A 26,538-nucleotide genomic window follows, 5' to 3' on the forward strand; every position below is an offset into this window, starting at 1 on the left:
CAAAAATCACACACACGTAGGTTTACATGCCTCATTGTCTTATTTTGAGCAATAATTAAGCAACCACAGCATGAAATTAAAAGGAAACTTGCTTCAGTGAGCAAACTGTTCTACCAAACCAAAGTTCTTTTATCTTTTTCTTAATTAGTTTTAGAAGGGAGGGAGGAGCTTTTGTCACAAGTTTTTCAATCAGACTAATCTAGTGTGACACATTTGGCTTTCAGTAAATGACTGGCTACTATCTGAAAGGTTGTTTCTGGTTTCCCTTGATGAACATAAGATGTTATGTAAGAAAATATTGCCCAGAAAAACTTCTATTCAGCTGCTTTATCTAGGATTTTGTGCATCTGGGCATCATGTTCCTGGAGTGCTGGGTGTTTTTTATCTTCAGTAGAGGGCTTCCAAAACTCTGTATTACACGCTGTCTCACGGTCCCTCATCGCAGCCATCTTCCTTTGCCAAGTATGTGACCCTCTTTGAAGTCGATCAGTGCTACTCACAGGCTGGTCAGAGAGGTCATGCCAGAGTGATATGAGGCACTCTCTTGCTCAGTTCCCACCCAATGAGCTGAGTACACAGCCTCTGAAATACTCCCATCTTCTGCCAACTTTCAAAGCACACAAGTTAGAACAAATCTTATTATCTGTCAATCTGGGACAAACAAAAACTCATTCTGGACAAGAAAATCTAATTACTTACTGCTTGCCAAAAGAAATCAGTGACCTGTTCTTATGAACTTTGGGCCTGCTGACTGCCCAGTGCATCCCAGCTGTAAATGAAAAATGTTCTCCTGTCTCAGTTTGCTTGTGAACAACATGAAACTGTAGAAGGAGAGGATGATTAGCCCACGTGGCCTGTTCCTTTACTGAATTCCTTTTATGACACTGTTCAACCAATTGTTCTGTACCATACTTACAAGCTAATTATACCTATTTTCTTTTTCCAGCCTCCCAAATGCAATAGCTGACTGTCTATATGAATTTTATTATGTGAGCCAAACATGCGGTGAGGTGCAACACATCACATTGATAGTCGTACACATAAAATTCACGTGATCAGAGGAGAAAGGTCTAGGTTGAATGTTGCAGAACTAGGGAGCCCTGGACTAAAATGGTTCAAACTGTAGCGTTCTCCCCACCCAGACTTGCATAGCTCTGTATTTAACCGTAGCTATAGCGTACACTCCTTAGCTCAAGAGCAAAGCAGGAAAGGAGAGAGACCGTATCTTCCACCTGAGAGATCTGTCTTGGCTCTGATTACCAATCTGTGCCATTACCAATCCTTATCTGCTTCCTTTGCTCTTCTGCCTTCTGGCTAATGGGTTAATTAGCCTTGCAGCTCTCTCCGGCATATCCCCAGTCCAGCAATTCGGCACAGCTTTGACCTTCAGGGTCATTCCAGGGCTGTTTAATTGATAAACTAGAGGCACAGCTGCTGTTGCCCTGTGACAATCACAGGGATGCCATTTTGAAGAATGCTTCACTCTTCCCCACCATTGTGACCTTGTGTATGCATTCCGTGCAAGCTCATACCAGCAAGGTGGAGTCTCACAGCTGAGGGCGGGTCCTTACAACTCCCACAAGCACCAAAATATCCAGTTTTCTGGGGATGCATGAGTGGTCGTCACCCTCCTTACTTCTAAACAGGGTCTTTGGGCTGGAACAGGATACAAGCAGCAATAATAATAATGATTCATCTTCATCTGGGATAGCCAAGGGACATTTCCTGGGTAAGGAGTGCAGAATGGGGTCCTTTTAATGCTGACATTTTTTCTGGTTAATGCTCGTCTTTGGCTTGTAGAGCAGGTTTCTTCTCAACCAATTTGCCAGAGTGACCATATTTGTCAAAGTGAAAACTGGGCTGGCCTGAGCCCACACACACCCTGCATGGACCAGGACCAAGGCTCTCTTCCCCTGCCCAGGGCTGACCTGAACCTCCTGGGATCACTGCTTGCCCAAACCCTGCTGCCTGGGGTCACATGATCCCTCTGCCTCCTCCCTAGGGAACACACCCTATTTCTTTGGCAAAACCAGGCAGTTGTCCTGTGTGCTGTTGTCAGCTGACCACTGACAAATACATAGCTGAGCACCTGGGACACGACTGTCCTATTTAAAATAGGATGTGTGGCCACTTAAGTTCCCCCTAAGCTGCATGGCGTTGCAGCTTCCAGTTAAGCCCTATGCAGCACTCTCCCTAAACCCCGAACCTGCCGCAACCAGCAAGGGGAGCCCTTCCTTGCTGGCCCCTGCATGGAGCTGCCACAGTTGGCACATCAGACCTTTTCCTTGCTGGGCCGGCAGGGAGCCACTCAGGTAAGCCCAAACCCCTATCCCAGCCCTGAGCATCCTTCTGCACCCCAGAGCCCTCAGCCTTGGCCCAGGTCCTATATCCCTCCTTTTCCCCCATCCCAGGGTCCCTCCCTGAACCTGGAACCCCCCTTCCTGCACTCCAAACCCCTCATCCCCAGTGCCACCTCAGAATCTGTACTCCTAGGCAGAGTCCTTGCACTCCAAACCTCTGTCCCAGCCCTGCACCCTTCTACCCCAGCTCCACCGTCGAGCTCATATCCCTAGCCAGACCCTTCACAGTCCTGCACCCCAACCCTCTGCTCCAGCCCTGAGCCCCCTCCCACATTCAGAAACCTTTGCCTCCCCACCTTGTCACATGAATATTGTTATGTGCACCAGTATGGAATTGATGTGTCGCACCTCACCTCCAAATGGTGTGCATAATAAAATTCATTCCACTAAGAGGGAACACTGATGGTCATCCAACAGTTTGCCTATGGTAGCAATTTGCTGTCAGATTTCACTCCCTGTGTAAATATAATGGACCTCCCCTTGCCATTTACAAAACAAAATGTTTGAGATGCCTACAATGTGGTGGATAACAGAATGCCAGTTTTGTATAAACAGGGCCATATAATGCTTCCTTTCTCATGTGAATTATGCAAAAATGTGAGACAGTAAAAACCCAGTAGAATGTGTTCCTTGGATGTTTACATTTTTAGAAATTCACATGGGTTTTGTGGGTATAACTGAGAGCAGAGCTTTGCCTTCAGCATTTTCTTTCCCATTTTGTTTTTCTGCCAAACTGCCATTTACATTACTAGAAATTAAACATGTGCATTAGCTGAGCAATAAAAAACTAATTATGTATTACTTTGTTTGATGTAATAATGTTTGCTTTTGCTATCTTCAAATAACATTTGCTGAGTTGATAGTAGAACATCTCCTTAAGAGTTCTATTAAATGATTTTTAATATAATAATGTTTTAATTTTTTCCCAGGGAGATGACATTGACTCAGAAGCTATTAAGGGTGATGTGCTAAAAATTGGAAATAAAAGTTGTGAGAACATCATCTTACAGTCCAACTCAGTTTTCTGTATGGTTCCCAGAGACCTGCTGAAAACCCACAGTGAGCTAAACATAGAGGTGAGATATCCTCACTCTTTGTATGATGTAGCTAAAAATGACATCATTGGAATTTTGGTACCTGCAAACTTAAAATGCAACTTTTACCTTCATGTTGGTAGCAGTTGCGGTTCAGGAACTTTCATGTTTGTTTGTGTATATGTGACTTAATATTTCTAAGTTCGTGCTGCCTTCAGAAAAAAGTGCATTCTTTTAGATGTAACGTTATTCCTGCTTTTATTATGGTAGCACTGAAGAGCTCCAGTTATGGACCAGGACTCCATTGTATTTCATGCTGTACAGACACACAGAAACAGATGGTCCCTGCCCCCAAAGAATTTACAAAAAGATTATCAGTCAAAAGACACCAGGTGGATATGGACAGACAGACAGGGAGGCATGTGGAAATCATGAGGTGGTTGTTTTAGTCCTGCTCCTGTCGGCCTTCCTTGGAGTCAGTGGTATCAGGGCCTTTGTGTAGAAAAAACATGAAATAATCTATACAATGACCAGTTTAATAAAATGCAAATATTTAGGACAACTACATGAATCCAGTGCATTCACCCTCTGTGAACCAAAACCTCGTCCCACTGGAGTTACTAAGTGCTGACGATTTAAATAAGGCCAGAATTTCACCCTATGTTGAGTCATCGGATATTACAAGCATCTTTCAAAATTGGTGAAAAAAATTTTGAGAAAAGAAAAAAATCACAAATGGTGTTCCTTTAAACTGCATCTTGTACATCGAAATTAACAGGAGTTTTGCCAGTGACTTTAGAGTGAATAGGATTGAAACTTACAATATGACTTTCCTTTAAGTCAGTGGTGGCTGGATAAAGGTAATTAGTGGTGACCCCATGGGTTCTGTACTGGGACCAATCCTATTCAACATATTCATTAACAAAAAAAAAAAAGGAGGAGGAGCTGGTACTCAGCTGGGTCCTCAACCCCCCACCTCCAGTGAATGCCATGGCTCAGGCGGCCGAGGTGCCAGTACTCAGTACTGGCAAGTACCGGCACAGAAAACCACTGTTCATAAATAACCTGTTGAAATGGGTAATCCGTGAGGTGGCACAATTTGCAGATGGTACAAAACTGCACAAAGTATACAAAGAACTTCAAAAGGATCTCAAAAACTGGGTGACTGGTCAACAAAAAGGCAGAGGAAAGTCAATTCTGATAAATGCAAAGTGATGTATATTGGAAAATACAATCCCAAGTGTCCTTATAAAATAATGATATCTAAATTAACTGTTACCACTTGAGAGAGATTTTGGAGTCATTGTGGGTAGGTCTTTTAAAAAAATCCACTCAATGTGCAGGGATGATGTCGCTAGCCTCTCTTTGTCAGAGCTGGGAATGGGCAACAGGATGGGTCACTTGACGGTTACCTGTTATTTCCCTCTGGAACTTGGCATTAGCCACTATTGGAATTCAGGATATTGGGCTAGATGGAGCTTTGGTCTCACCCAGTATGACTATTTTTATAGTCTTATATTCTAATAGCCCCCATTACCCAAAATGTAATTTGTCTGCACCTTGCAGGAGCAGGACTGGTGCTACAGCCCACTCCCATAACCACAAGCAAGTGCCTTAGGGGGTAAGGCCTGGCCTGACAGCTGGGCCACAGCTGGGGGCCAGGACCAGGACGCAGCCAAGGCTAGGAGCTGTAGTTATAGCCTCCACTGGAGGCAGGAGTGGGACTGGAAACAGAGTAGAGTTGAGAGGAGAATGGCGCTGGGTGGTGCTGCCTCCCTGCTTCCTGTGGGGGCTGGCCTGGACCATGCCAGGCCCCCCTTCATGTTCTCAGTGCCCTCCAGTGGGTGCACCCTGCAGTGTGGGAATCACTGATTTAGGTGACCAAGCAAATTACGTAACCAATGACAAGTATAAAAGTGTATGTGTATATAATACAATATATACATAACATATTAGAGACATGGCATTTTCAATCTTCTGTGAGAGTATTTGCCAAAGGGAAGGCATAAGGAGAATGCCTGACTTCACAGTTTGTCAGCTCTGTATCCCAAGAATTAGTGTAATTGCCCAGAGGTAGACTTGAACCTACAACCTTTGGAGTTTAGTGCAGGCATCGCTGCAGCTTGAGCTAAAGGCTAGGTGGTTCTTAGTTAGGGCTGTAGAGGACACCCGTTCTTTCTCTGTGAACTGGTCTAGGTACCACTACATGGGACAGTTAACCACAACCATGCATTGGTTACGTTAGCACTGGTGCTTTTATCTGCAATTTGCTATTATTTTATTTGTACTGAGGTAGCACTGTCATGGACCAGGACCATATTGTGCTAGATGCTGTAAACTCGACCAACAGTATCATAGGCCAGGGGAGGCTAAGTCACACCTGACCCAGGCCTGTAGCCCCACCCTTGCTGTGCCTTAAAGCCCCACCCTCTCCTCTGAAGTCAGTGTGGGGGTCTTCTCAGCCAGTGGCCTGGGGTGGCTCTGGCCTGCAAGCAGCCTAGCGCTTGGGCCCACCAACATGGGCAGAAGAGGCAGCAGAGTCTCCTCCAGCTTTGTGGGAGAGCTCTGGGATTGAGGTCTGGGGACTAGTCTCCCCTAAAAGAGGGATTCACCTTCTGCCCATGCCTCTCATAATGGTGTTCTGGCCGAGGTCAGGAGCTCCCATGTGCTACAGTAATGCAAACAGCAAAGTAATTATGTGTGCAGTGCTGGGTTTCAGGTTTACAGTATAGTGTTGCGAGTGTGAGTGCTACTTGGCTTCTTGAAAGGAAGTGAAAAAACTTCAGAGGAGCACTTCAGATTCAAGTTCATTTCTGCCAGCATAAATTCACTTCATCAGGCTGAATTTCTCTCCATGGTGGAACCTTTGAAGCCAGGGTTTAGGCCAGGAAGGGTATTTTGGACTCACTGTCTCAGTGCTAATAAGAATTATATATTTTGGTGGATTTTTTATTTTAAATCTCTGAGGTGTTACCATGTCTTTTTTGTTTCTGTTAGTGGAAGCAAGAAGTTTTCTCAACCGTTATTGGGAAAGTGATGATTCTGCAAGATCAGAATTTCACGGGACTGATTGCTGGAGTTGTCTCAACAACAGTGTTGTTTTTATTGTTGTTGAGCCTTTTTCTGTGGATGAAGAAGAGAAAACAAATTAAAGGTGAATCATTGCTAACTTCATGAAATAATTTCAAAACATGGGATTTTTTTGTATAGCTTAAACTATTTTGCACACTGTCTACATGTAATGCATTATCCTTTCCATATATCCTGCCAATAGAGATTGCCCATTGGAGGTCCAATCTTCAGTTATATTTCAGCTCCTTTTTGGTGCCAGGGATGTGCAGAAGGCTAGAAATCAGATCTTGCCAACTGTCCTGAGACTCAACAAAAGTTAGAGCAGATTGGGTGCTGCTCTGATTTATACCAGCTGGCTATAGTCTTTAAGGTAATCCACAAGAGCTGAATATAGATGCAGTATGGTTCACTCCAGCCGGACTTTTTTCCTGCCCCTTATGCCAAGACTGACTGCAGGAGAAGAGTGGCCATGGTTTTACCCCACCTTAGGAGAATTCTCAGCTCATATCTCCCTTAAGAGTTTCCCTGGTGGCCCCACTTCTCGGCACAGCCCAAGATTTAGCCTCTGTGTGTGTTCTAAATCAGGACTGACATACACTGTACGTGACTGTTTGACACTGTTTCTTTCATACCCCCTTTCAGATCTGGGGAGCGATTTAGTTCGTTATGATGGAAGAGTGCACACTCCTCATTTGGATAGGCTTGTGAGCGCAAGGAGCGTCAGCCCAACTACAGAAATGGTTTCTAGTGACTCTGTAGACTACAGATCAACATTTATAGAAGGTGTGTCTCTGTTGCTAATGTGACCAGACATTGCCAGTTTTTCACTTCCTTTTTCAGCTGTCTTCAGAGAAACACCTGTTCTGAACCATAGCTTATTGCTCAGTTTCTCATAAGACTTATCTGTCTTTTGTTAGACATAAAGCCTGTCTTTTGTTAGAGACCTTCACCTGCTTTTTTTAAAATCAAGAGTAGACTTCAAGGATGTTTCACCAACTTAAACAAAGGAGGTTTATTTCAAATTTACTTTATTTTTACTGTAGTCTGAGTAGTAAAATGAGATGACACTAGTGAAAACATTGTAAAATCAGTGTAAAATATTAAATAAAAAATGCTCTATTTCAAACCTTAATGAGGAACCTTGGATTTATTATTTTTTACTCTTATGTTATGTAGGCCTAACAGGTAGAGGTCTACATCAGGCAGAGTTGGAAATTCAGTGTGGGTTTCCCACATCTTTATTTAGTGCTCTGATCACTGAACTAAAGATACCCCCACCTTCTCCTCCTGCTGTTTGGTGATGCTAAACCTTAATTGCTTTGTGTTTATGTTCAAAAATATCTGAAAACTACACCAAACAGCAAAGTCAATGGAAACACTTCCAACAAGAAAATAATTCTGTGGACTTTTTTGATTGATGTAATTTTTCAAAAAATTTTAATTTGGTTTGGATCAAACTGATTTTCCCCACCCTGTTTGTGGTGATTTATTTTGTTTGTTTGTTTGGAACTACCACCAAAACAAAAATTAGTTATTCACCTTGCTCTATGCAGGACATGTTTGCCATACTCTTCTAAATGGCTCATTCATCTTCTTGATGTAAAAAAAAAGCTACAGTTTTTTCCTAGAATACCACAAGAACTTAATTAATACTGAATGTACCTTTGATATGCATATCAGTTCCTATAAGGAATAAAATGAAAAGAACATTGGAAAACTTAGAAGTATATTGATAACATCTATTAACATCACTTTCCAAAACTGGAATGACTCATCAACTACATAGTGATAATTGGATACATTTTCTCCTTGTGTTCCATGAATGTGAGGGATTCTGTCTAAACAAAACAGCATGGAGTTAGCATTGGAATCTAAAAAATAATTTTAGCACTGTCTGCATCTTATAATTTCATATAACATATCTATGTCAGATTCCTTTTTTCCCCTCTCTAAAATAGCCTCATCTGTTAGCATTTTTTTTCTTTGTGGGCTAAGTTCTGCTCACTGATTCCACTGGACTCATTCCATATACAGCTAATAGCAAATTAGTCTCTTTAATTCTATTGCGCAAAACAGTAGTAAAATGTTTACGAAACGATACAGAAACTATTCTCAAATCATTTACTGTGCTTAACTGTATGTAGTTGCTGTCATTTAAAATCTGTTGGCAGATTTTTTTTTTCAAAATGTCCCTAATTCTATTGCGCAAAACAGTAGTAAAATGTTTACGAAACGATACAGAAACTATTCCCAAATCATTTACTGTGCTTAACTGTATGTAGTTGCTGTCATTTAAAATCTGTTGGCAGATTTTTTTTTTCAAGTTACACTACCTGTTTTGTTTTTTCATGCTACACCAACTATATTATCTTTGGAAACTACGGGATATGAATCACCATTAGGCACTTCCCTGGTTGAATATGGACCATTAGATAAACATACCTTGCCACAGGCTGTTTACTGTAATCTGACAGTAACCCAAAGTTTTATATATTGAATCCTTTACTGCTTCCTACTTTATCTGTGTTTTTCTTGAATTTTACTTGTATCGATGGCTAAATATTCTATATGTAATATGGGGATTGGCTAGAAATAGAAGGGCTCATGGACTGTTCCCTCTGATATAAGTGACAATTTTCCCTTTTACTTCAAAAGAAATTGAGTTGAGCCCAGAGTAAATTTGTCTTCACTGCTGTAGGTTATATGAGCTGGCAAGGCAGCATCCTATATTGTCTTTTTTGCTTTTGTGATTGTGTTGTAAAGCAGGCTTGCTCCCCTCCCTTTCTTCCAGACTGATCAAGTATAACTGACTTTGCACAAGTACCAGTTTAATATAACTCTTGAACTTCCAGTGAGCACAGCAGGAAGCTTAAAAGAATTAACATAATTTCTGTTCACCTTGCAGATCAGTTTCCAAATTTGTCTCAGAATGGCTCATGCAGACCAGCACAGTATCCCCACTCAGACCTATCCCCCATTCTGTCCAGTGAGGACTCAGATTTAGCCAGCCCACTGCTGCAAACAAATGTTCACATTGACATCAGTGCCTTAAATCCAGACCTAGTGAAAGAAGTAGAGCATGTGGTCATTGGTGCTGACAGCCTGATGGTGCATTTCAATGAGATAATAGGAAGAGGTAAGTATTTGAACTCTGATCTTCCTAAACAATGTTTTTGCACATTCATTCTTATTCCTTTCTGAAGGCAGCATCTTGTATATCATTGAAACATATTTCAGTCATCTAACTAGAGGCCTCAACACACTGTTTCTGTAATAGATCGAACCCATTGTTTGTAGAAGGGACATTTTGCATTTCTCCATATGCACCCCACCCCCAAACCTCCCTGTGTGCCACCCCACCATCGTCCTCTATGTCAGGGACTCCTTGCACTATTCCCCACATGCCAGGGGCTCTGTGTCATGCTCCCTCTTCTGCCACATAGCATGGACTCCATGTCCTTCTCCCCCATGATAGGGGTTCTGGGTGCCCCTGATACTCTCTTCCATTGATCACAATATCTTCGTTCTTCCCCTCAGCGCCAGAGATTCTGCACATCTCCGTGCTAAGGGGTCGTATGTGCACCCCATTCTCCCTCCCCATTCCACACCTCTGTGTAACTGGCCCACCCCTGTCTCCTCCACATGCTCCAGAGTTCTCCATTCTTCCTGACCCCCAGGCCAAGGTCAGCATATTTAGAGGTGTTCGTTCATTGTGGGCATGTCCACATGCATGGGTGACTTAAGTGAAAGTTCTGGGTTTCAACGTATCAAAATTAGGCATAAAATTTCTCCATCTGAGCATGCAAAAACTGAGGGTCGTGGCAGGTGGGAGTTTAGAAAACCAGTGAATAATGATGGAAACTTCTCTGTAAACCATTTATCCAGTTTCTGCAGGTGCACGAAACTAGTCACAAATCAAATAAACAGGCTCTGTGTCCCCCTCAGTGCGTTATAGTTACACTGTGAAAGGTTAGATTTTGAATTAGTAAATGTTGATTTCACTGTACCTCATAATTTTTCCATTGATAATGATCAACATTTTCAGATGAGCAAACTCAGAAAAATGCTTCTTGAGAGCTCAAAAAAGTTTGATTGAAGCATGGTTACTTTGTATATTTTGACATGTGATGTTCACAATTTGTGGTTTAATGGTTATGTAGTTTTAACTTTCTGAATCTTAATCTCTGTCATTAAATAATTATGATACCCCATAATTTCCCACAACTGTGAAAATTACAATTTATGAAATTTATAAAATTTAAACTTAAACAAAATATTAAAATAAAAAAATTGCTGCAGTTATTTAAACAAAATAAAATTTGAATTTTGTCAACCCTAATTACAGATTGTTTCCCATAGTAAGGGCATGGCTTTATTTTTTCCCTAAACAAAAAATTTCTTACGTTTTTTTTTTCAGTATTGAAAAACTACCAAGAAATGTCATCAATATCTTTTGCTCGGCTCCCTCAGCCCCTTTTGTAGGCAAAAAAACACAAAATGAGAAAATTTTAAATGATCCATATTTGAGGGTTTTGATAAAATATGCCCAGGTTCCATGCCTGGGAAATTTTGGTTGCTTTTTCGAAACATACTTCTGGCCATTTCTAGTTTGTAGAACCAAAGCCACGTTTGGTTTTGCTCAGAATTTGTGACTGGATGTTAAGAGGAATTCCTCAGCCCTATTTTCCACAGTCCTAATGCATGTAAAAGTGCTTCAGCTCTGTGACTGCAAACGTGAATATTAATTTAAAGTGATTCTTTACCTCTTGTGCTCAGTGAATATGCAAACTTCATAGTTAGGTGTATTTAAGAACAGGCAATATAATTGATTGGAGTACTCCAGGGTATCTATTTTTATTAATTGTGGTAAGCAAGTGTTCTCAGAAAATGTACAGCCCTGGAGCTCGAAGTGCACTGTTGATCCACAGAGCGAGTTAGCATGGGCTGTGACAGGGTGTGCTCCTCCACACTCTCTCTTCCTTAACTCAAAGGCCCCTTTTTAGATATGAGAGAGGATTTCAGGATACATTCTTATGCATTTCTCTGCCGAGACTGCCAGTAAGCAGGCAAATTGTGATTCCCCCTTGTCACTCCTTTGAGTCATTCAGTCCCCTCCTTCAGAAAAATACATCAAATAGCACAGTACAGGGGAAGGGGAGAAGGGTTGCCAGTGTTTGTTTTGTTTTGTTTTGGGGGCATGGAGGGGTTAATAGCCACTGTGAGAATATTAGGCAGTTGTGGAGCTAGTCTTGTGTCATTCACCTATTCTTTCCCTCTAAATCAAGGAATATCAGTTATGTTGGAAAGAGTTTTAGGTTTATGTATTTGCAGCATAGCGTGTTATAAAGTCTGCTTTGAGAATATTTGCAGTTAGAGTCTATAATGACTAAGTTATGGTATAATTGCTATTTAGTAGAGTAAAAAGTAATATAATCTTGTTGAAATGGAGGCTAACCTTAGTCATTCTTCACACAGGACATTTTGGGTGTGTTTACCATGGGACATTGTTGGATAATGATGGGAGGAAAATTCATTGTGCTGTAAAGTCCTTGAACCGTGAGTTACATTCTTTAATAGTGAGACATTATCATAGCTTGTAAGGCAGCCTGAGTAACCCTTAATAGCAACTTGCACTGTAGAGTTTCACTCTCACCTATAAAAGATGGATTTCAGCTGCAACTACTATAAGCCAAATTCATCCCTGAGGTAATTCCATGGCTTCCAGTTTAGCTACAGAATGGATAAATTTAGCTCTGTAAATGTATTTGTCAAAGAGAACATTCACATCTTCCCCAAATACAACCATGGCCATAAAGGTAACCAGTAAAGAGGGGAAATAGCTTTTTGCATACTGTTAACTTGGCTTAGGTTTGATTTTTGTAAATGAAATTGTTGAAAACCAGCAGAAGAAAGTTGGTACATGGTGCTCTAATGATTTTTTCCTGTCTTGATCTTCTGGCATAATTTTTAAAGTATTGTAAACAGGATTGGGGATTTAAAAAATACAACTAGACTATACTCTAAATATAAATATGTAGTTCAAGCTGAGTCCTCACCTGAATATACTCTTAACTGCAAATCAACTTTATTCACCTGAATAGCATCACTGAGGTCAGTGTGGCTGTTCACGGGAGTAAAGTCATGCTTTATGGGATCAGGGCCACTGACTTCAGTGGGAGCCATGCACCACCACCAGATTTGGCTCAGTATTTCAACTATACCTCCCTGATTGGGGATGGGGAGAAAATGTCCAGTTTTCAAGATTATAGTTTCCAGGTAAATTAGAATTTACTGCACCTGATATGTATTATAGTTTGATTTGTCTCTTTCTTCCTTTCCCCCTCCATCCCACTTGCTGCCGGATGTCTCAGGAATTACAGACCTGGAAGAAGTAGCTCAGTTTCTCAAAGAAGGGATCATCATGAAAGATTTCACTCATCCCAACGTCTTGTCCCTACTGGGAATTTGCTTACCCAGTGAGGGGTCTCCTTTGGTGGTGCTCCCATATATGAAACATGGAGATCTTCGAAATTTCATTAGGAATGAAACTCATGTAAGTATGGTATCAGCTCTGTTAAATGGTGAAGTGAGTTTAGGCACTCCCTAGAACAGTTTATAGGTGACAAGATCTGGCAGTTGCATTGTTTATAAAATCACGTTATTTTTATATGTTAACCACTGTTCGGAGAGTCCTACATACCCCTCCAGAATATAGTCCCAGAACTCGCTGTCAATAAACGTTTACTATTTTATAAAGAAATTTTCATTTCTTAGATTAAAGTGTTTGGGGGATACCATCTGTTGGTATAAATCGTCACAGCTCCATTAACTTCGAGGGAGCTGGTCCAAGTTTACACCCACTGCAAATCGGGCACTGAATGTCTGATACAAAAGGACTATCATATGTGGCTGCCGTTGTGAGTGCCACACTCACAACAAAATCTATGTGTTTTTTTTAAATAAGAAACAGAGCAATGGTGCGTACAAATTCAAGTCTCACAAGTCTGCACTAAGAGTACAAGTTTAGTGCTTTTACCAAGTATAAGGTAGTGGGCCTGATTCTCCATTCTGTTAAGGCTCCTTTACATGGCTCTGGCCCATTTTCACCCACATTATGACACATTTGTGGTGCTATAACAGTGTAAAGGAGCCTTTAGGAAACTGAGCTTCGCAGCAAGATACACTTTGTAAAGTTTCAGTTCACTTAGAAAATATTGAAATTGCATGTGTTAAAATGATAAGCTCTTGCGAGAAGAAACTGTCTGGTTGTTCTCTGCCTCTTAGGACGTACGGCAATACAAATGATAATATAATAAAGAAATAGAAGCTCAATAATACAGCATTTTTTCCACAGACAGAACTATGCAGAGCAAACTCAACCTCACCGAAACTAGGAGGGTCTAATAATTGTATGACAAATAGTTACACAGCCGGATACAGAACTGATACGTTTGTATTAAACTTACAACATCTGATTGAATAAAGTGGCTTGCTGGCCTTGGGCATCTGGTCTGCCTAGGCAATATATCCAGAATGCACTGAAAATAAGGAGAGTGACAGTTCTGACTGAGCTCCCCAACTCTGACTCCCTCTTCCATGTATGGTCAGCAGTCTGCTGCATTGGTCCCAGCCTGTGGGTCCCACATATTTCCAGGCCAGCTGGATCTGGGAAGCATCCAGTTGCTGTTGCTGTGACTGGTCTTCAAGGCATACTCCCAGAGTGAAGACTCCCTATCTGGGACCCTCCCTGGAATGTGGGGCCCTGCAGTATAAACGCCCTAGGCCCAGAAACCAGTGCTGAACCTCCTTGGCCTTCCCAGTTACGTGTGCACAATCCCACCAAAGCTCTCCCATGGTTTAATTCTCCATGGACACATGACATGTAAAGTAAAGAACACAGGCTTTGCGCAGGAACTTTTTTAAAACGCATACTTTACTCTTGGCACACAAGCAATACAAATCAAGGCAAAACAACGTCTTGAGAGCAAACCCCTCCCCCCAGAGTCCTTATTCCTGAGTGTCTTCAGTGTTTGGTCAGTGTTCCTGGGACATGCCAGCCCCTGCTGCCCTCACTCCTCCATCTATGTCACGTCTCAGGTTGGAACGGCTCTCCATGCTTGGAGAGCATGTCATTTTAAAGGCTGAGCACAGAGCTCCTCCTGCCCTTCCAGTGAGGATTTTTCCATGCCATCAACCCTCAATGTTGACTCTGTGGCTGCTCAAGGACTCAAGCATCTATGGAAAAAAATACTGAGTGCTCAGCAACTACCACCCATCAGCTGTTCTGCAGCTCTGCCCCCAGCTGTTGAGCAGCTGGGAGAGACACTTGGGAGTGGGTGGAGAGCAGCAAACAGAGGCCTCAGTGGAGTGGTTGGGAAGAGGCAGAGCAAGTGCAGGTCCTCAAGGGGAGGGACGGAGCTAAGGTTGGGACCTTGGAGAGAAATGCAAGTCAGCACCTATGCTCCAACCACTGCTGGAATGTGGCAGAGTCATTAAAAGTCAGTGGCTGTGTCAGAGCAGGATTAAACTGTTCTGTTTTTGATGGGCCTTTTTCACTCCCAGCCATAGTCTGTTCCTGTCCCCACAAGGGGGATTCTAACTGACGCTGAAGGCTGAAATTATAATGGTTGTGTATAAGACAAAACAGAATTCATAAATTAATATGGTCACTGTGACGGAGAACAAAAGATTGTAATGACTGTGGGCAATATTGCAAGTGACTATTTAAAGAGAATGGCCCAAATGCTGTTCTCTTACTGCTGTGAACTTTAAATTTAATCTGCTACCTGCAAGGTCCTGGTGTAGAGCTCATATACTCATTCTTTGTGAGCTCAGATCCGGTCCCCTAGCACTGAGGCTGGCAAGGCTAGGGGTGAGTCCCCAACACTCTGATGTGATCCCTTGGGACCATGGCAGCCAAGTGTAGCTTGGTGAAGCCAAAGAGCTGCTTGAAATTATATTTGGGGTGAAACTAGCCCCCTGCCACCCTTTGTCTAACCCATCCCCTTGATACTGCAGTGAGAACACTTGATTAAACCAGGGTTCCTGGTCCATTTTATATTGGTTGACCAGAGGTTTTGCTGGTTTCTCTTGCTTCTTATGTTGTCTTCCTATCGAGATAAAAGTTACTTAGCTGCTGGTAGCCAGAGTCTGATCTAAGTTAGTTCCTGGTTTAATTGCCAACTTCTGCCTCTCACTGGGAGTTTTTAATACAAATTGAAGGCAGGATCCAGAGACCCAAATTATCAAGATCATGACAAAAAGTGACTGACTGACTGGCCAACTGTATTCCTGATAGTATCTCTCATAATTCACTGTATGCCTTTAATGATTGTAAATGTTCATGTTTTACAGAACCCAACAGTTAAAGATTTAATTGGATTTGGACTTCAAGTTGCAAAAGGTATGAAGTACCTTGCAAGCAAAAAGTTTGTCCATAGAGATTTGGCTGCAAGAAATTGTATGTAAGTACAACAATCTAATTCTGTGCCACATTAACACGTTGTTGTGGGAGAAGAGCAACCTTGTGGTAAATGTAAAGTTTCCTGGACTGTATATTGTAGTAGAAATGTGTTTTCGTATTATGCTGGTACTGTTCATCTCACATACCTCTCTGTTTTAATGCTGCGCTTTCATATAAGCTGCCCATAAGCTGCCTTTCTGAGCTGCCTCACTTGGCAGAAAGGAGGTAAATGAGGTCAAACTTTATGGAAAACAGAATGGGGAGAGCAAAGAAATAGCAACAATGAAGCTACTTGACAGTGGCTCTTTCATTGCATGTACTTGATATCATTTTGACTCTGCACAAAAGTGCATGAAACAAAATTATGCATAGTGTCTGGGGGACCAGACAGCTTAGTTCGCACAGTGACTGATTGGCATTGTACTTGCCCATAGTATGCTGATTCATCACCTACCGCAGGAATTAATATGTTACAGTATTAATCATTAGAATTTGCTTTCTATATGTGTGCTTTCTATATAGTCTCTTCACCCTGACTATATAATATTTTTAAGTGTGCCTGCTGTGGAAAGCATCGCCTAATTCAGTTACCCTGCAGATTCAGGGCTTTGTAATGAAGTGTGAGAGGTAACATATCTTTTTAGTTTTTTAAGAATATAGGAATTGCCTGACTGAATCAGACCCATCATCCATCTAGTATAGCATTCTGTCTCTGGCATCAGATGCTTCAGCGAAATGTGCAAGAATCATAGAATCATAGGGCTGGAAGGGACCTCAGGAGGTCATTGAGTCCAGTCCCCTGCCTAAAGCAGGATCAACCCCAACTAAATCATCCCAGCCAGGACTTTGTCAAGCTGGGACTTAAAAACCTCCAGGGATGGAGATTCCACCAACTCTCTAGGCAATGCATTCCAGTGCTTCACCACTCTCCTGGTGAAACAGCAACGAAGGGTCCTGTGGCACCTTATAGACTAACAGAAAAGTTTTGAGCATGAGCTTTTGTGAGCACAGACTCACTTCATCAGATGAAGTGAGTCTGTGCTCACGAAAGCTCATGCTCAGAACTTTTCTGTTAGTCTATAAGGTGCCACAGGACCCTTCGTTGCTGGTGAAACAGTTTTTCCTAATATCCAACCTACACTTTTCCCTCGGTAACTTTAGACCATTGCTCCTTGTACTACTGTCCGTCACTACTGAGAACAGCCTCTCTTCATCCTCTTTACAGTCTCTCTTCAGGAAGCTGAAGGGCACTTTCATATAGCTCCTCACTCTTCTCTTCTGCAAACTAAACAAGCCCAGTTCCCTCAGCCTCTCCTCATAGGTCATTTGCCCCCTAATAATTTTCATTGCCCTCTGCTGGACCTGCTCCAATACATCCACGTCCCTTCTATACTGGGGGGCCCAGAACTGGATGCAGTACTCCAGATGTGGCCTCACCAGTGCCAAACAGAGGGGAATAATAACTTCTCCAGATCTGCTGAAAATGCTCCTCCTAATACAACCCAATATGCCATTAGCCCTCCTGGCTACAAGGGCACACTGTTGACTCATATCCAGCCTCTCATCCACTGTAATACCCAGGTCCTTTTCTGCTGCATTGCTACTTAACCAGTTGATCCCCATCCTGTAATAATGCTGGGGATTCTTCCATCCCAAGTGTGGGACTCTGAACTTGTCCTTGTTGAACTTTGTCAGACTACTTATGGCCCAATCTTCCAATTTATCTAGGTCACTCTGGACCCTCTCTGTACCCTCCAACACATCTACCTCTCTCCCAGCTTAGTGACATCCGCAAATTTCCAGAGGGTGCAATCCATCCCCTCATCCAGGTCATTAATAAAGATGTCGAACAATACCGGCCCCAGAACCTATCCTTGGGGCACTCCACTTGAAACTGACTGCCAACTAGACATTGAGCCATTGATCTCTACCCACTGGGTCCAACTATCTAGCCAGCTTTCTATCCAACTTACAGTCCAGGTATCCAATCCATGCTTCCTTAACTTATGAGTAAGAATATTGTGGGAAGCTGTATCAAAAGCTTTGCGAAAGTCAAGGTATATCACATCTATTGACTTCCGCATGTCCACAGAGCTAGTAACCTCATCATAGAAGCTAATCAGATTGGTCAGGCATGACTCGCCCTTGGTGAACCCAGGTTGTCTACTCTTGATCACTTTCCCCTCCTCCAGGTGCTTCAGAACGGATTCCTTGAGGATCCCCTCCATGATTTTTCTGGGGTCTGAGGTAAGGCTGACTGGTCTATAGTTCTCTGGATTGTTCTTCTTTCCTTTTTTAAAGATGGGTGCTATATTTTTGCCTTTTTGCAGTCAGCCAGGACCTCTCCCAAGCTCCACAAATTTTCAAAGATAATGACCAAAGGTTCTGCAGTGACATTTGCCAATTCCCTCAGTACCCTTGGATGCATTAAATCTGAACCTGTAGATTCGTGTATGTCTAGCTTTTCTAAAGAGCCCTTAACCTGTTTTTTCCCCACAAAGGGCTGCCTGGCTCCTTACCATATTGATTGCCTAATGCAGTAATCTGGGAACTGACCCTGTGTGTGAATACAGAAGCAAAACAAGCATTGAGTACTTCAGCTTTTCCCACATCATCTGTCACCAGGTTACCTCCCTCATTCAGTAATGGCCCCACACCTCTCTGATCACCCTCTTACTAGGTCTGTAAAACCCTTTTCATTACCCTTCACATCCCTTGCTAGCTGCAGTTCCAGTTGTGCTTTCACCTTCCTGCTTACTGCCCTGCATTCTCCAATAATATATTTATACTTCTCTTTAGTCATCTGTCCAGGTTTCCACTTCTTATATGGATCCTTTTTGAGTTAAAGCTCGTCAAGGATTTCCCTGGTAAGCCAAGCTGGTTGCCAACCATATTTGCTTTTCTTACTGTGCATGAGGATGGTTTGTTCCTGGGCCTTCAATAAGGCTTCTTTAAAATATTGCCAGTTCTGCTGAACTCCCGTTCGTATTAGCTTCCCACGGGATCCTGCCCCATCAGTTTTCTGATGGAGTTGAAGTCTGCTCTTCTGAAATCAAGGCTCTGTATTTTACTGCTAACCTTCCTTCCTTTTGTCAGGATCCTGAAATCCACCGTCTCATGCTCACTGCAGCCCAGGTTGCCACCCACTTCTATTTCTCCTACTAGTTCTTCCTTGTTTGTGAGCGGCAGATCAAGCTGCACATGGCTCCGGTCAGTTCCTTCAGCACTTGTACCAAAAAGTTCTCTCCAACATTCTCCAAAAGCTTCCTGGATTTTTTGTGTGCTCTAGAAACCCCTCTTTGGGCAGATATGGGATATTGCACTTGTTAGTTATTAGACATTGGTTGAAACACTGAACAGGATGTTTAATGTCCCTTCTAGTACTCCTTTTTTAGTATTATCTATTAGAATTCTGGATGTTTTTGCTATCCCTAAAAACTAGCAAGATCATTCAATGATACACATGCCAATGAGGTCCACTGAGTAATCGAGTTGCATAAAAAAATAATTTCTTTTGATTAGTTTTTAATTTGCCATGGTTCAGTTTTATGGGAAGTTCCCTTGTTCTTCATGAGGAAGGAAAAAGAGAACTTCCTCTGTTAGATGCATTAGTTTATATACTTCTATTTTGTTCCCTCTTATCAGACTTCTTCTTAGGCAATCTCAAATTGGTTCAAAAATTGTTTTTATTTTCAGCATTAAAGGCTAAAATGTGTCCCCTCATCCAAGTGGTTGTGTGTGTGGTGTCGGATTGTCCTCCTGCAGCTTGGTGGAAACATATTTCTCTCTGCCATGCAATGTGACTGTTATTGTAGCCTTTAGGTTGCACTAGTTCCTGCTGTTCATCCACCTCCATTCCGTACAGGGTAATGGCCAGTGACTCCTCTCAGCCACTGGTGGATCAACCTTCAGCCCTGCTGTATGTGTAACCTGGGAGTCTAGGTACAGCTGGGCTTCACGTTACAAAGGAGAAGTGAACTGCCTGTATGGGCTCCCCAAATGCTGCCTTCCCACAGCAATAAAACCACAATACTGTGTTTGGCACCCTCTACTGGTTAAACCTCTCTAATCTGGAACTCTTTGGTCTGGCAACAGCTGTGGTCCAGCATGATTTTGGTTGGCCACACCCATGATAAGTGGCTGTTTGACTAAGTTTCCTGCAGTCCCATAAAGTTAGTTTACAGTCACCAGTCCTGGCTCTCAATGCTCTGTGCTGTTATTTAGCTCTAATTTACCCCTAAATATCTTCTCAGAGCTCAGTAAGTAGTGGAAGTGTTGGTAATGCTGTTAGACAATATTCATAGAATCATAGAAGAGTAGGACTGGAAGGGACCTCGAGAGGCCATCGAGTCCAGCCCCCTGCCCTCATGGCAGGACCAAGCACTTTCTAGACCATCCCTGAAAGCCATCTATCTATCCTCTTCTTAAATATCTCCAGTGATGGAGATTCTACCACCTCCCTTGGCAATTCGTTCCAGTGTTTGATCACCCTGACAGTTAGGAACTTTTTCCTAATGTCCAACCTGAATCTCGCCTGCTGCAATTTAAGTCCATTGCCTCTTGTTCTATCCTCAGAGGCAAGGAAGAACAAGTTCCCTCCCTCTGCCTTATGACACCCTTTTAGATACCTGAAAACTGCTATCATGTCCCCCCTTAGTCTTCTCTTTTCCAAACTAAAAAAGCCCAATTCTTTCATCCTTTCTTCATAGGTCATGTTCTCTAGACCTTTGATCACTCTCGTTGCTCTCCTCTGGACCCTCTCCAATTTCTCCACATCCTTCCTGAACTGCGGTGCCGAGAATTGGACACAATACTCCAGCTGAGGCCTAACCAGCGCAGAGTAGAGCAGGAGAATGACTTCTCGTGTCTTGTTCACAACACACCTGTTAATGCATCCTAGAATCATGTTTGCTTTTTTTGCAACAGCATCACACTGTTGACTCATATTTAGCTTGTGGTCCACTATAACCCCTAGATCCCTTTCTGCTGTACTCATTCCTAGGCAGTCCTTTCCCATTCTGTATGTGTGACACTGATTTTTCCTTCCTAAGTGGAGCACTTTGCATTTGTCCTTATTAAACTTCATCCTGTTTACCTCATCCCATTTCTCCAGTTTATCCAGATCCTTTTGAATTATGACCCTATCCTCCAAAGAAGTTGCAACCCCTCCCAGCTTGGTATCATCTGCAAACTTAGTAAGTGTACTTTCTATGTCAATATCTAAATCATTAATGAAGATATTGAACAGAACCGGTCCTAAAACAGACCCCTGAGGAACCCCACTAGTTATACTTTTCCAGCAGGATTGAAAACCATTAATAACTACTCTCTGGGTACGGTTATCCAGCCAGTTGTTCACCCACCTTATAGTAGCCCCATCTAAGTTGTATTTGCGTAGTTTATTGATAAGTATATTATGTGAGACTGTGTCAAATGCTTTACTGAAGTCTAGGTATACCACATCCACCGCTTCTCCCTTATCCACAAGGCTCGTTATTCTATCAAAGAAAGCTATTAGATTGGTTTGACATGATCTGTTTTTAACAAAACCATGCTGGCTGTTCCCTATCACCTTACCACCTTCCAAATGCTTGCAGATGATTTCTTTAATTACCTGCTCCATTATCTTTCCTGGCACAGAAGTTAAGCTGACTGGCCTGGAGTTTCCTGGGTTATTCTTGTTCCCCTTTTTATAAATGGGTACTATATTTGCCCTTTTCCAGTCTTCTGGAATCTCTCCCGTCTCCCACAATTTTCCAGAAATGATTGCTAAAGGCTCAGATACCTCTTCTATCAGCTCCTTGAGGATTCTAGGATGCATTTCATCAGGCCCTGGTGATTTGCAGACACCTAATTTTTCTAAGTAAATTTTAATTTGTTCTTTTCTTATTTCAACTTCTAAACCTACCCCTTTTTCACTAGCATTCTCTATGTCAGGCATTCCTTCAGATTTCTCAGTGAAGACCGAAACAAAGAAATCATTAAACATCTCTGCCATTTCCAAATTCCCTGGTACTGTTTCTCCCTCCTCACTGACCAATGGCCCTACCCTCTCCTTGGTCTTCCTCTTGTTACCAATGTATTTGTAAAAAGCCTTCTTGTTTCCCTTTATGCTTGTAGCTAGTTTGAGCTAGTTTTGTGCCTTAGCCTTTCTAATCTTGCTCCTGCATGCTCGTGTTGTTTGCTTATATTTGTCCTTTGTAATTTGTCCTAGTTTCCATTTCTTATACGATTCCTTTTTTATTTTGAGATCATGCAAGATCTGCTGGTTAAGTCAAGGCCTCCCATTGATATTGACATCCCATAGTTCTGTAAATTCTCTGGTTCAGCACAGTCAGGTCCCAACAGTGCCAGACTAGAAATATTAAACCTATAGCGCCATAAGAAAGGGGCAGGATTTTCCTTACGGCCTTTTTTTCTCCCATCTAGTATTATTTATCTATTAAATAACAAAAATACACCAACCAACTTATCTGCTCTGAGTATTACAATAAGTACACCTCATACCTCCTTTGCTATGGACTATCATCAGTTCTGAACAATTAGTGTGATAAAAAGGAGCTGTCTAAACTATCAATGAACAGGAAAGGTAGTATCTCCATATGAAAACTAATGAGTGTCTAGGTACATAGAAGAAGCAAATATATAAAAATTTGTGCAGCATTTACTGTCTCCGTGTACAGCACAGGATTAAAGACCTTTTTGTGGTGCCAATATTTTTAAAGAATTGTCATGTCAGTGGGCAATAGCAGTAATTTTCTTGAGTTCATTCATTTTGTTAAATGGATATCACGGGTCTTTTGTTTCAATTTAGCATAAAATAGATTCGAGAGAGAGTGTTGGCTTCAAAAAGTTATGATCTCAAACACCAAGTCACTTATAATCTGGAAAATATTCACAGACATTGTAAATCCTGTCTATTCAGCTACAAATAATGTTTGTCATTTTCACAGGCTGGATGAAAAATTCACTGTCAAGGTTGCTGATTTTGGTCTTGCTAGAGATGTCTATGACAAAGAATACTACAGTGTGCACAATAAAACAGGAGCTAAACTGCCAGTGAAATGGATGGCTTTAGAAAGTTTGCAAACTCAGAAGTTTACTACAAAATCAGACGTGGTAATGTACAGACTATTTATGTATATTCACTAGAGTTCCTCATTTAAAAACACCCCTAGAAATGTCACCAAAGGCCTCTTTATGCCATTTGATTAATGCACTAAGAATATATGTCAGAGTCAAGACTAAGTTGGACTCCTACTCCAGCTCACAGAAGAATATGTGGTTGGTGTTATCCAAGTGCAGAGAGGGCATTTGTGCTCATCACAAAGCAACAGCGGTTTGCCATGTTTGTCAGTCACAGTTCAGGAAAGAAACGGAGGCCTAATCTCACTGTCAGTGAAACAGAGACTAAATGGCTGACTGAGTTTACTGAGAGCAGGATTGGATCCTAGACTTGCAGGTGCAGAAGACAGAAAGCTAGCTTTTACGTTCTTAAAAGCAAAGTGCTCTTGAGGGGGCTTTATTTTCTTAAATTCTTTGACCCATTGTGATGAAATATTTCCTGGCTGTCTATGAAGAAAAAAGTTACTAGCTGAAGTTGCTAATTGGCTGCATCACTTTGTATTCTAACCTTAAATTCAATTCAGATTCAAATTACTCTGATGTGTAGAATTTCAGCCAATCATATTCTCCAATATGTATTTATAAAGCATTAGCCCAGTCCTCAGCTGCTGTGAATTGGTGGAGTTCCACTGACATCAAAGGAGCTCTGCCAATTTCACCAGCTGAGTAGTTGACCCACAGACTTTTATTTTTAACTTAGTTCAGTTTTTTTGGTTCTAGTTTAAGTGGTTCCTCTAGTCTGTGCAGCATTTATATGCTGCCTACAGTAAAATAACTTGTTTCGCAGGGAACCTGGATATAATCAGATCCATCAGACCATATTCTACAAGTGGAGTTAAAAACCCCTCTCCCCTGTTTGTTTGTTTTATTAGTGGTCCTTTGGTGTGTTGTTGTGGGAACTTATGACAAGAGGAGCACCGCCCTACCCTGACGTGAATTCTTTTGATATAACTGTTTACTTATTACAAGGAAGAAGGCTATTGCAACCAGAATACTGCCCTGATCCACTGTACGTAAACAGTTTGCAACGTATCCTTCCAGTGTTATTGATTCTGGGGTTTTGGATTTATTTTACGTATTTCATAGATGAGTGCTTACTGTCTTCTTTATTTCAATGGCAGGTATGAAGTCATGCTAAAGTGTTGGCATCCAAAACCTGAAATGCGCCCAACATTTTCTGAACTGGTTTCAAAAATATCAACAATCTTCTCCACTTTTATCGGAGAGCACTATGTTCATGTCAATGCCACATACGTCAATGTGAAATGTGTTGCTCCCTATCCTTCTCTTTTGTCATCACAAGACAACATAGACAGAGATGTGGAAACATGACCAGGTTTGTCTGCAACACAAAGCTGGAGAGAAATCCATTAGTAGTAGTCGGAACGGAAGTGAATGTTTTGTCCTCTACTTTTTCACTGCCCAGTTTTTGTGAAAACACTGTTGCACGTGTTTGATGTTTTCCTAACCACACTGTTGATGAGAGGGTTTGCTGTTTATAGCTACAGGGTTCTACCCAGGACTGATAAATCACAAATATTTGGGGCAGCTCTGTCAATTTTCCAGACTGTATTTACCACCATCTAGTTCTTATACCCACCAAATCCCATTCATTTATTAAATGAATTTTCTCACCTTTTGCAGCCTGAGCTCTATCATAGTTTAGAGCATGTACAACAGAAAGAGAGATTTGCTGCAGTCATATAGAGACTCATCATTAATGAAAAGAAGGGAAAAAGCTGGAGTACCAATCACTCAGTGTTGATGTAACAACCCATACAGATTTCTTCTTGAAAATTGTGAGGCTTCTCTTCTGTCACAAAGTATTACCTGCTCCATGGCAGTGAAAACTTAAGGTGTCCATATTAACCAGTAGGCTAAAGCCTAGGCAGCAGCAGTTCTGGAAGCACTATTTGGAGAGAGAGTTGAGTAGATAGGGGAGCAGGAACAGTGTGAGGAGCCAAGCACCCCGAAGAGCTGCTGGCTGGGGTGACCACATTTAGTAGCTGCAGCGACACCTGCCAATCATGCAAAGGAACTGCAGAATAGGAGGTTGAAAAAAGGAGATGCTGAGCCAGCTAAGAAAAGCCAACTGTTAACCAAAAAGGCTGCAACATGGTGGGACTGCTGCTAACCTTTTCATGCCAGTACTGAATAATTAAGATAATTGAACAAAAGAAGAAGCATATTTTTAGTGCTCATAGTTGCTCCTTGAGTTAATTCAGCCCAATATAGTGGATATTCCTAAATGATGACCAGAAGAGATTTTCAAAACAGACACTCATTAAAGTTTTTGTTACATCTGGAAGAGTACTGTAGCTTTAGGGCAAGCATCATGTGTCATTTCCTGTGGAATTCTGTGCATATTACTGTATAGCTTGTTTGGTGTAGGATATGTCTGGTGGTTAGTGTAAACACCTAAAGTATTCTATTTTTATAAAAAAAAGTTTATTTTTAATGACATACACCAGGTTTGGTGGGCCACAAAACACTGCACTGTGAACATTTCAGAAAATGTATGTTAATGTTTGAGTCCTACATTGTAGCCAGGTTAAAAGTGACTGTAAATATTGAGAGAAAGAACTGCTTGATATTCCACCCTAACTAAGTCAAAGACTTAACATGGTCAAGGACAAGGTGGTATTTAGAATGGAGCGGGGCTACGAGGGAGATTTAGGGAGATTTATTGTTCTTGGGGAAGTGTTACAATTGAAAGGTATCTAATGAGGGTGGGGTGTACAGGCAGACTACGAGCTGATAATACAGCACTGTATTACACCATCACCTTTATCTCATACGTAAATATTTCATGTATGCTGAGAGCAATACTAACCATAAACTGCTAAAAGGCGAAAGATTCCACTGCAGGAAAAAAATCATCTCTTTTACAGTCAGTACAATGGCTAAGAAAGTTTATGGAGGAGAATACTCCAACGCTGTACGGACATGCTTGAGGAAGACTGCAATGTGAAAAAGAAAAACTTTTACTATTTATGAATTTTGCTTAATATAGTTAATGTTGTGTCTGGGACACCTGTAAGAGTATGTGATTCTGGTAAGGATTTGGTGTTTGTAAATTCATGCATTTCATGAGCTGAATGGTACTTCTGGTGATAGTTGTTGGTGTGACCTAATAAAAGTTATCAAAAGGAAATATTGTAACGTTTTGTGTACTGATAATTCATGTTGCAACTCTTTGTATTTGACTCTTAAGCTACATAGGGCTTTATGGTCTCTTCCACTGACATGAGCAGGGGGATCAGAAACTTGTGGCAGTGGACTGAGGGCGTGAAGGAAGGCAATGTTTTAGACACACAAAAATGCAGATATTGCCATAGGCCCAGGGAATCTGTCAAATGGTTTGTCTGCTCCACTATCCAGTCCTTGGGAATGGCCAGTACTAGATGCCTCAAGGTAAGGTGCAAGATGCCCTATGATGGACAGTTATTGCACAGCCTGCCCATTAGTAAGTCTCTTCCAGACA

General features: G+C 41.7%; 1 protein-coding gene across 5 annotated transcripts in view; it reads left to right on the plus strand.

Moving 5' to 3' along the window:
• Positions 1-26,202, plus strand: part of MET (MET proto-oncogene, receptor tyrosine kinase) — a 167,676-nt gene extending 141,474 nt beyond the window's left edge. For all 5 annotated transcript variants that reach the window (XM_075014845.1, XM_075014873.1, XM_075014865.1 and 2 more), the window contains 10 exons: positions 3,290-3,436; positions 6,392-6,548; positions 7,109-7,249; positions 9,372-9,602; positions 11,942-12,022; positions 12,838-13,019; positions 15,821-15,930; positions 22,883-23,048; positions 23,927-24,063; positions 24,176-26,202. In XM_075014845.1, coding sequence (XP_074870946.1) covers positions 3,290-3,436; positions 6,392-6,548; positions 7,109-7,249; positions 9,372-9,602; positions 11,942-12,022; positions 12,838-13,019; positions 15,821-15,930; positions 22,883-23,048; positions 23,927-24,063; positions 24,176-24,386 — 1,563 coding nt within the window. In that variant the 3' untranslated portion in view covers positions 24,387-26,202. The remainder of the gene's footprint in view (positions 1-3,289; positions 3,437-6,391; positions 6,549-7,108; positions 7,250-9,371; positions 9,603-11,941; positions 12,023-12,837; positions 13,020-15,820; positions 15,931-22,882; positions 23,049-23,926; positions 24,064-24,175) is intronic.
• The last annotated feature ends 336 nt before the right edge of the window (positions 26,203-26,538 follow it).

The sequence above is a fragment of the Carettochelys insculpta genome, chromosome 1 (genome assembly GCF_033958435.1).
Source record: "Carettochelys insculpta isolate YL-2023 chromosome 1, ASM3395843v1, whole genome shotgun sequence".
In the NCBI taxonomy this organism is placed as follows: Eukaryota; Metazoa; Chordata; order Testudines; family Carettochelyidae; genus Carettochelys; species Carettochelys insculpta.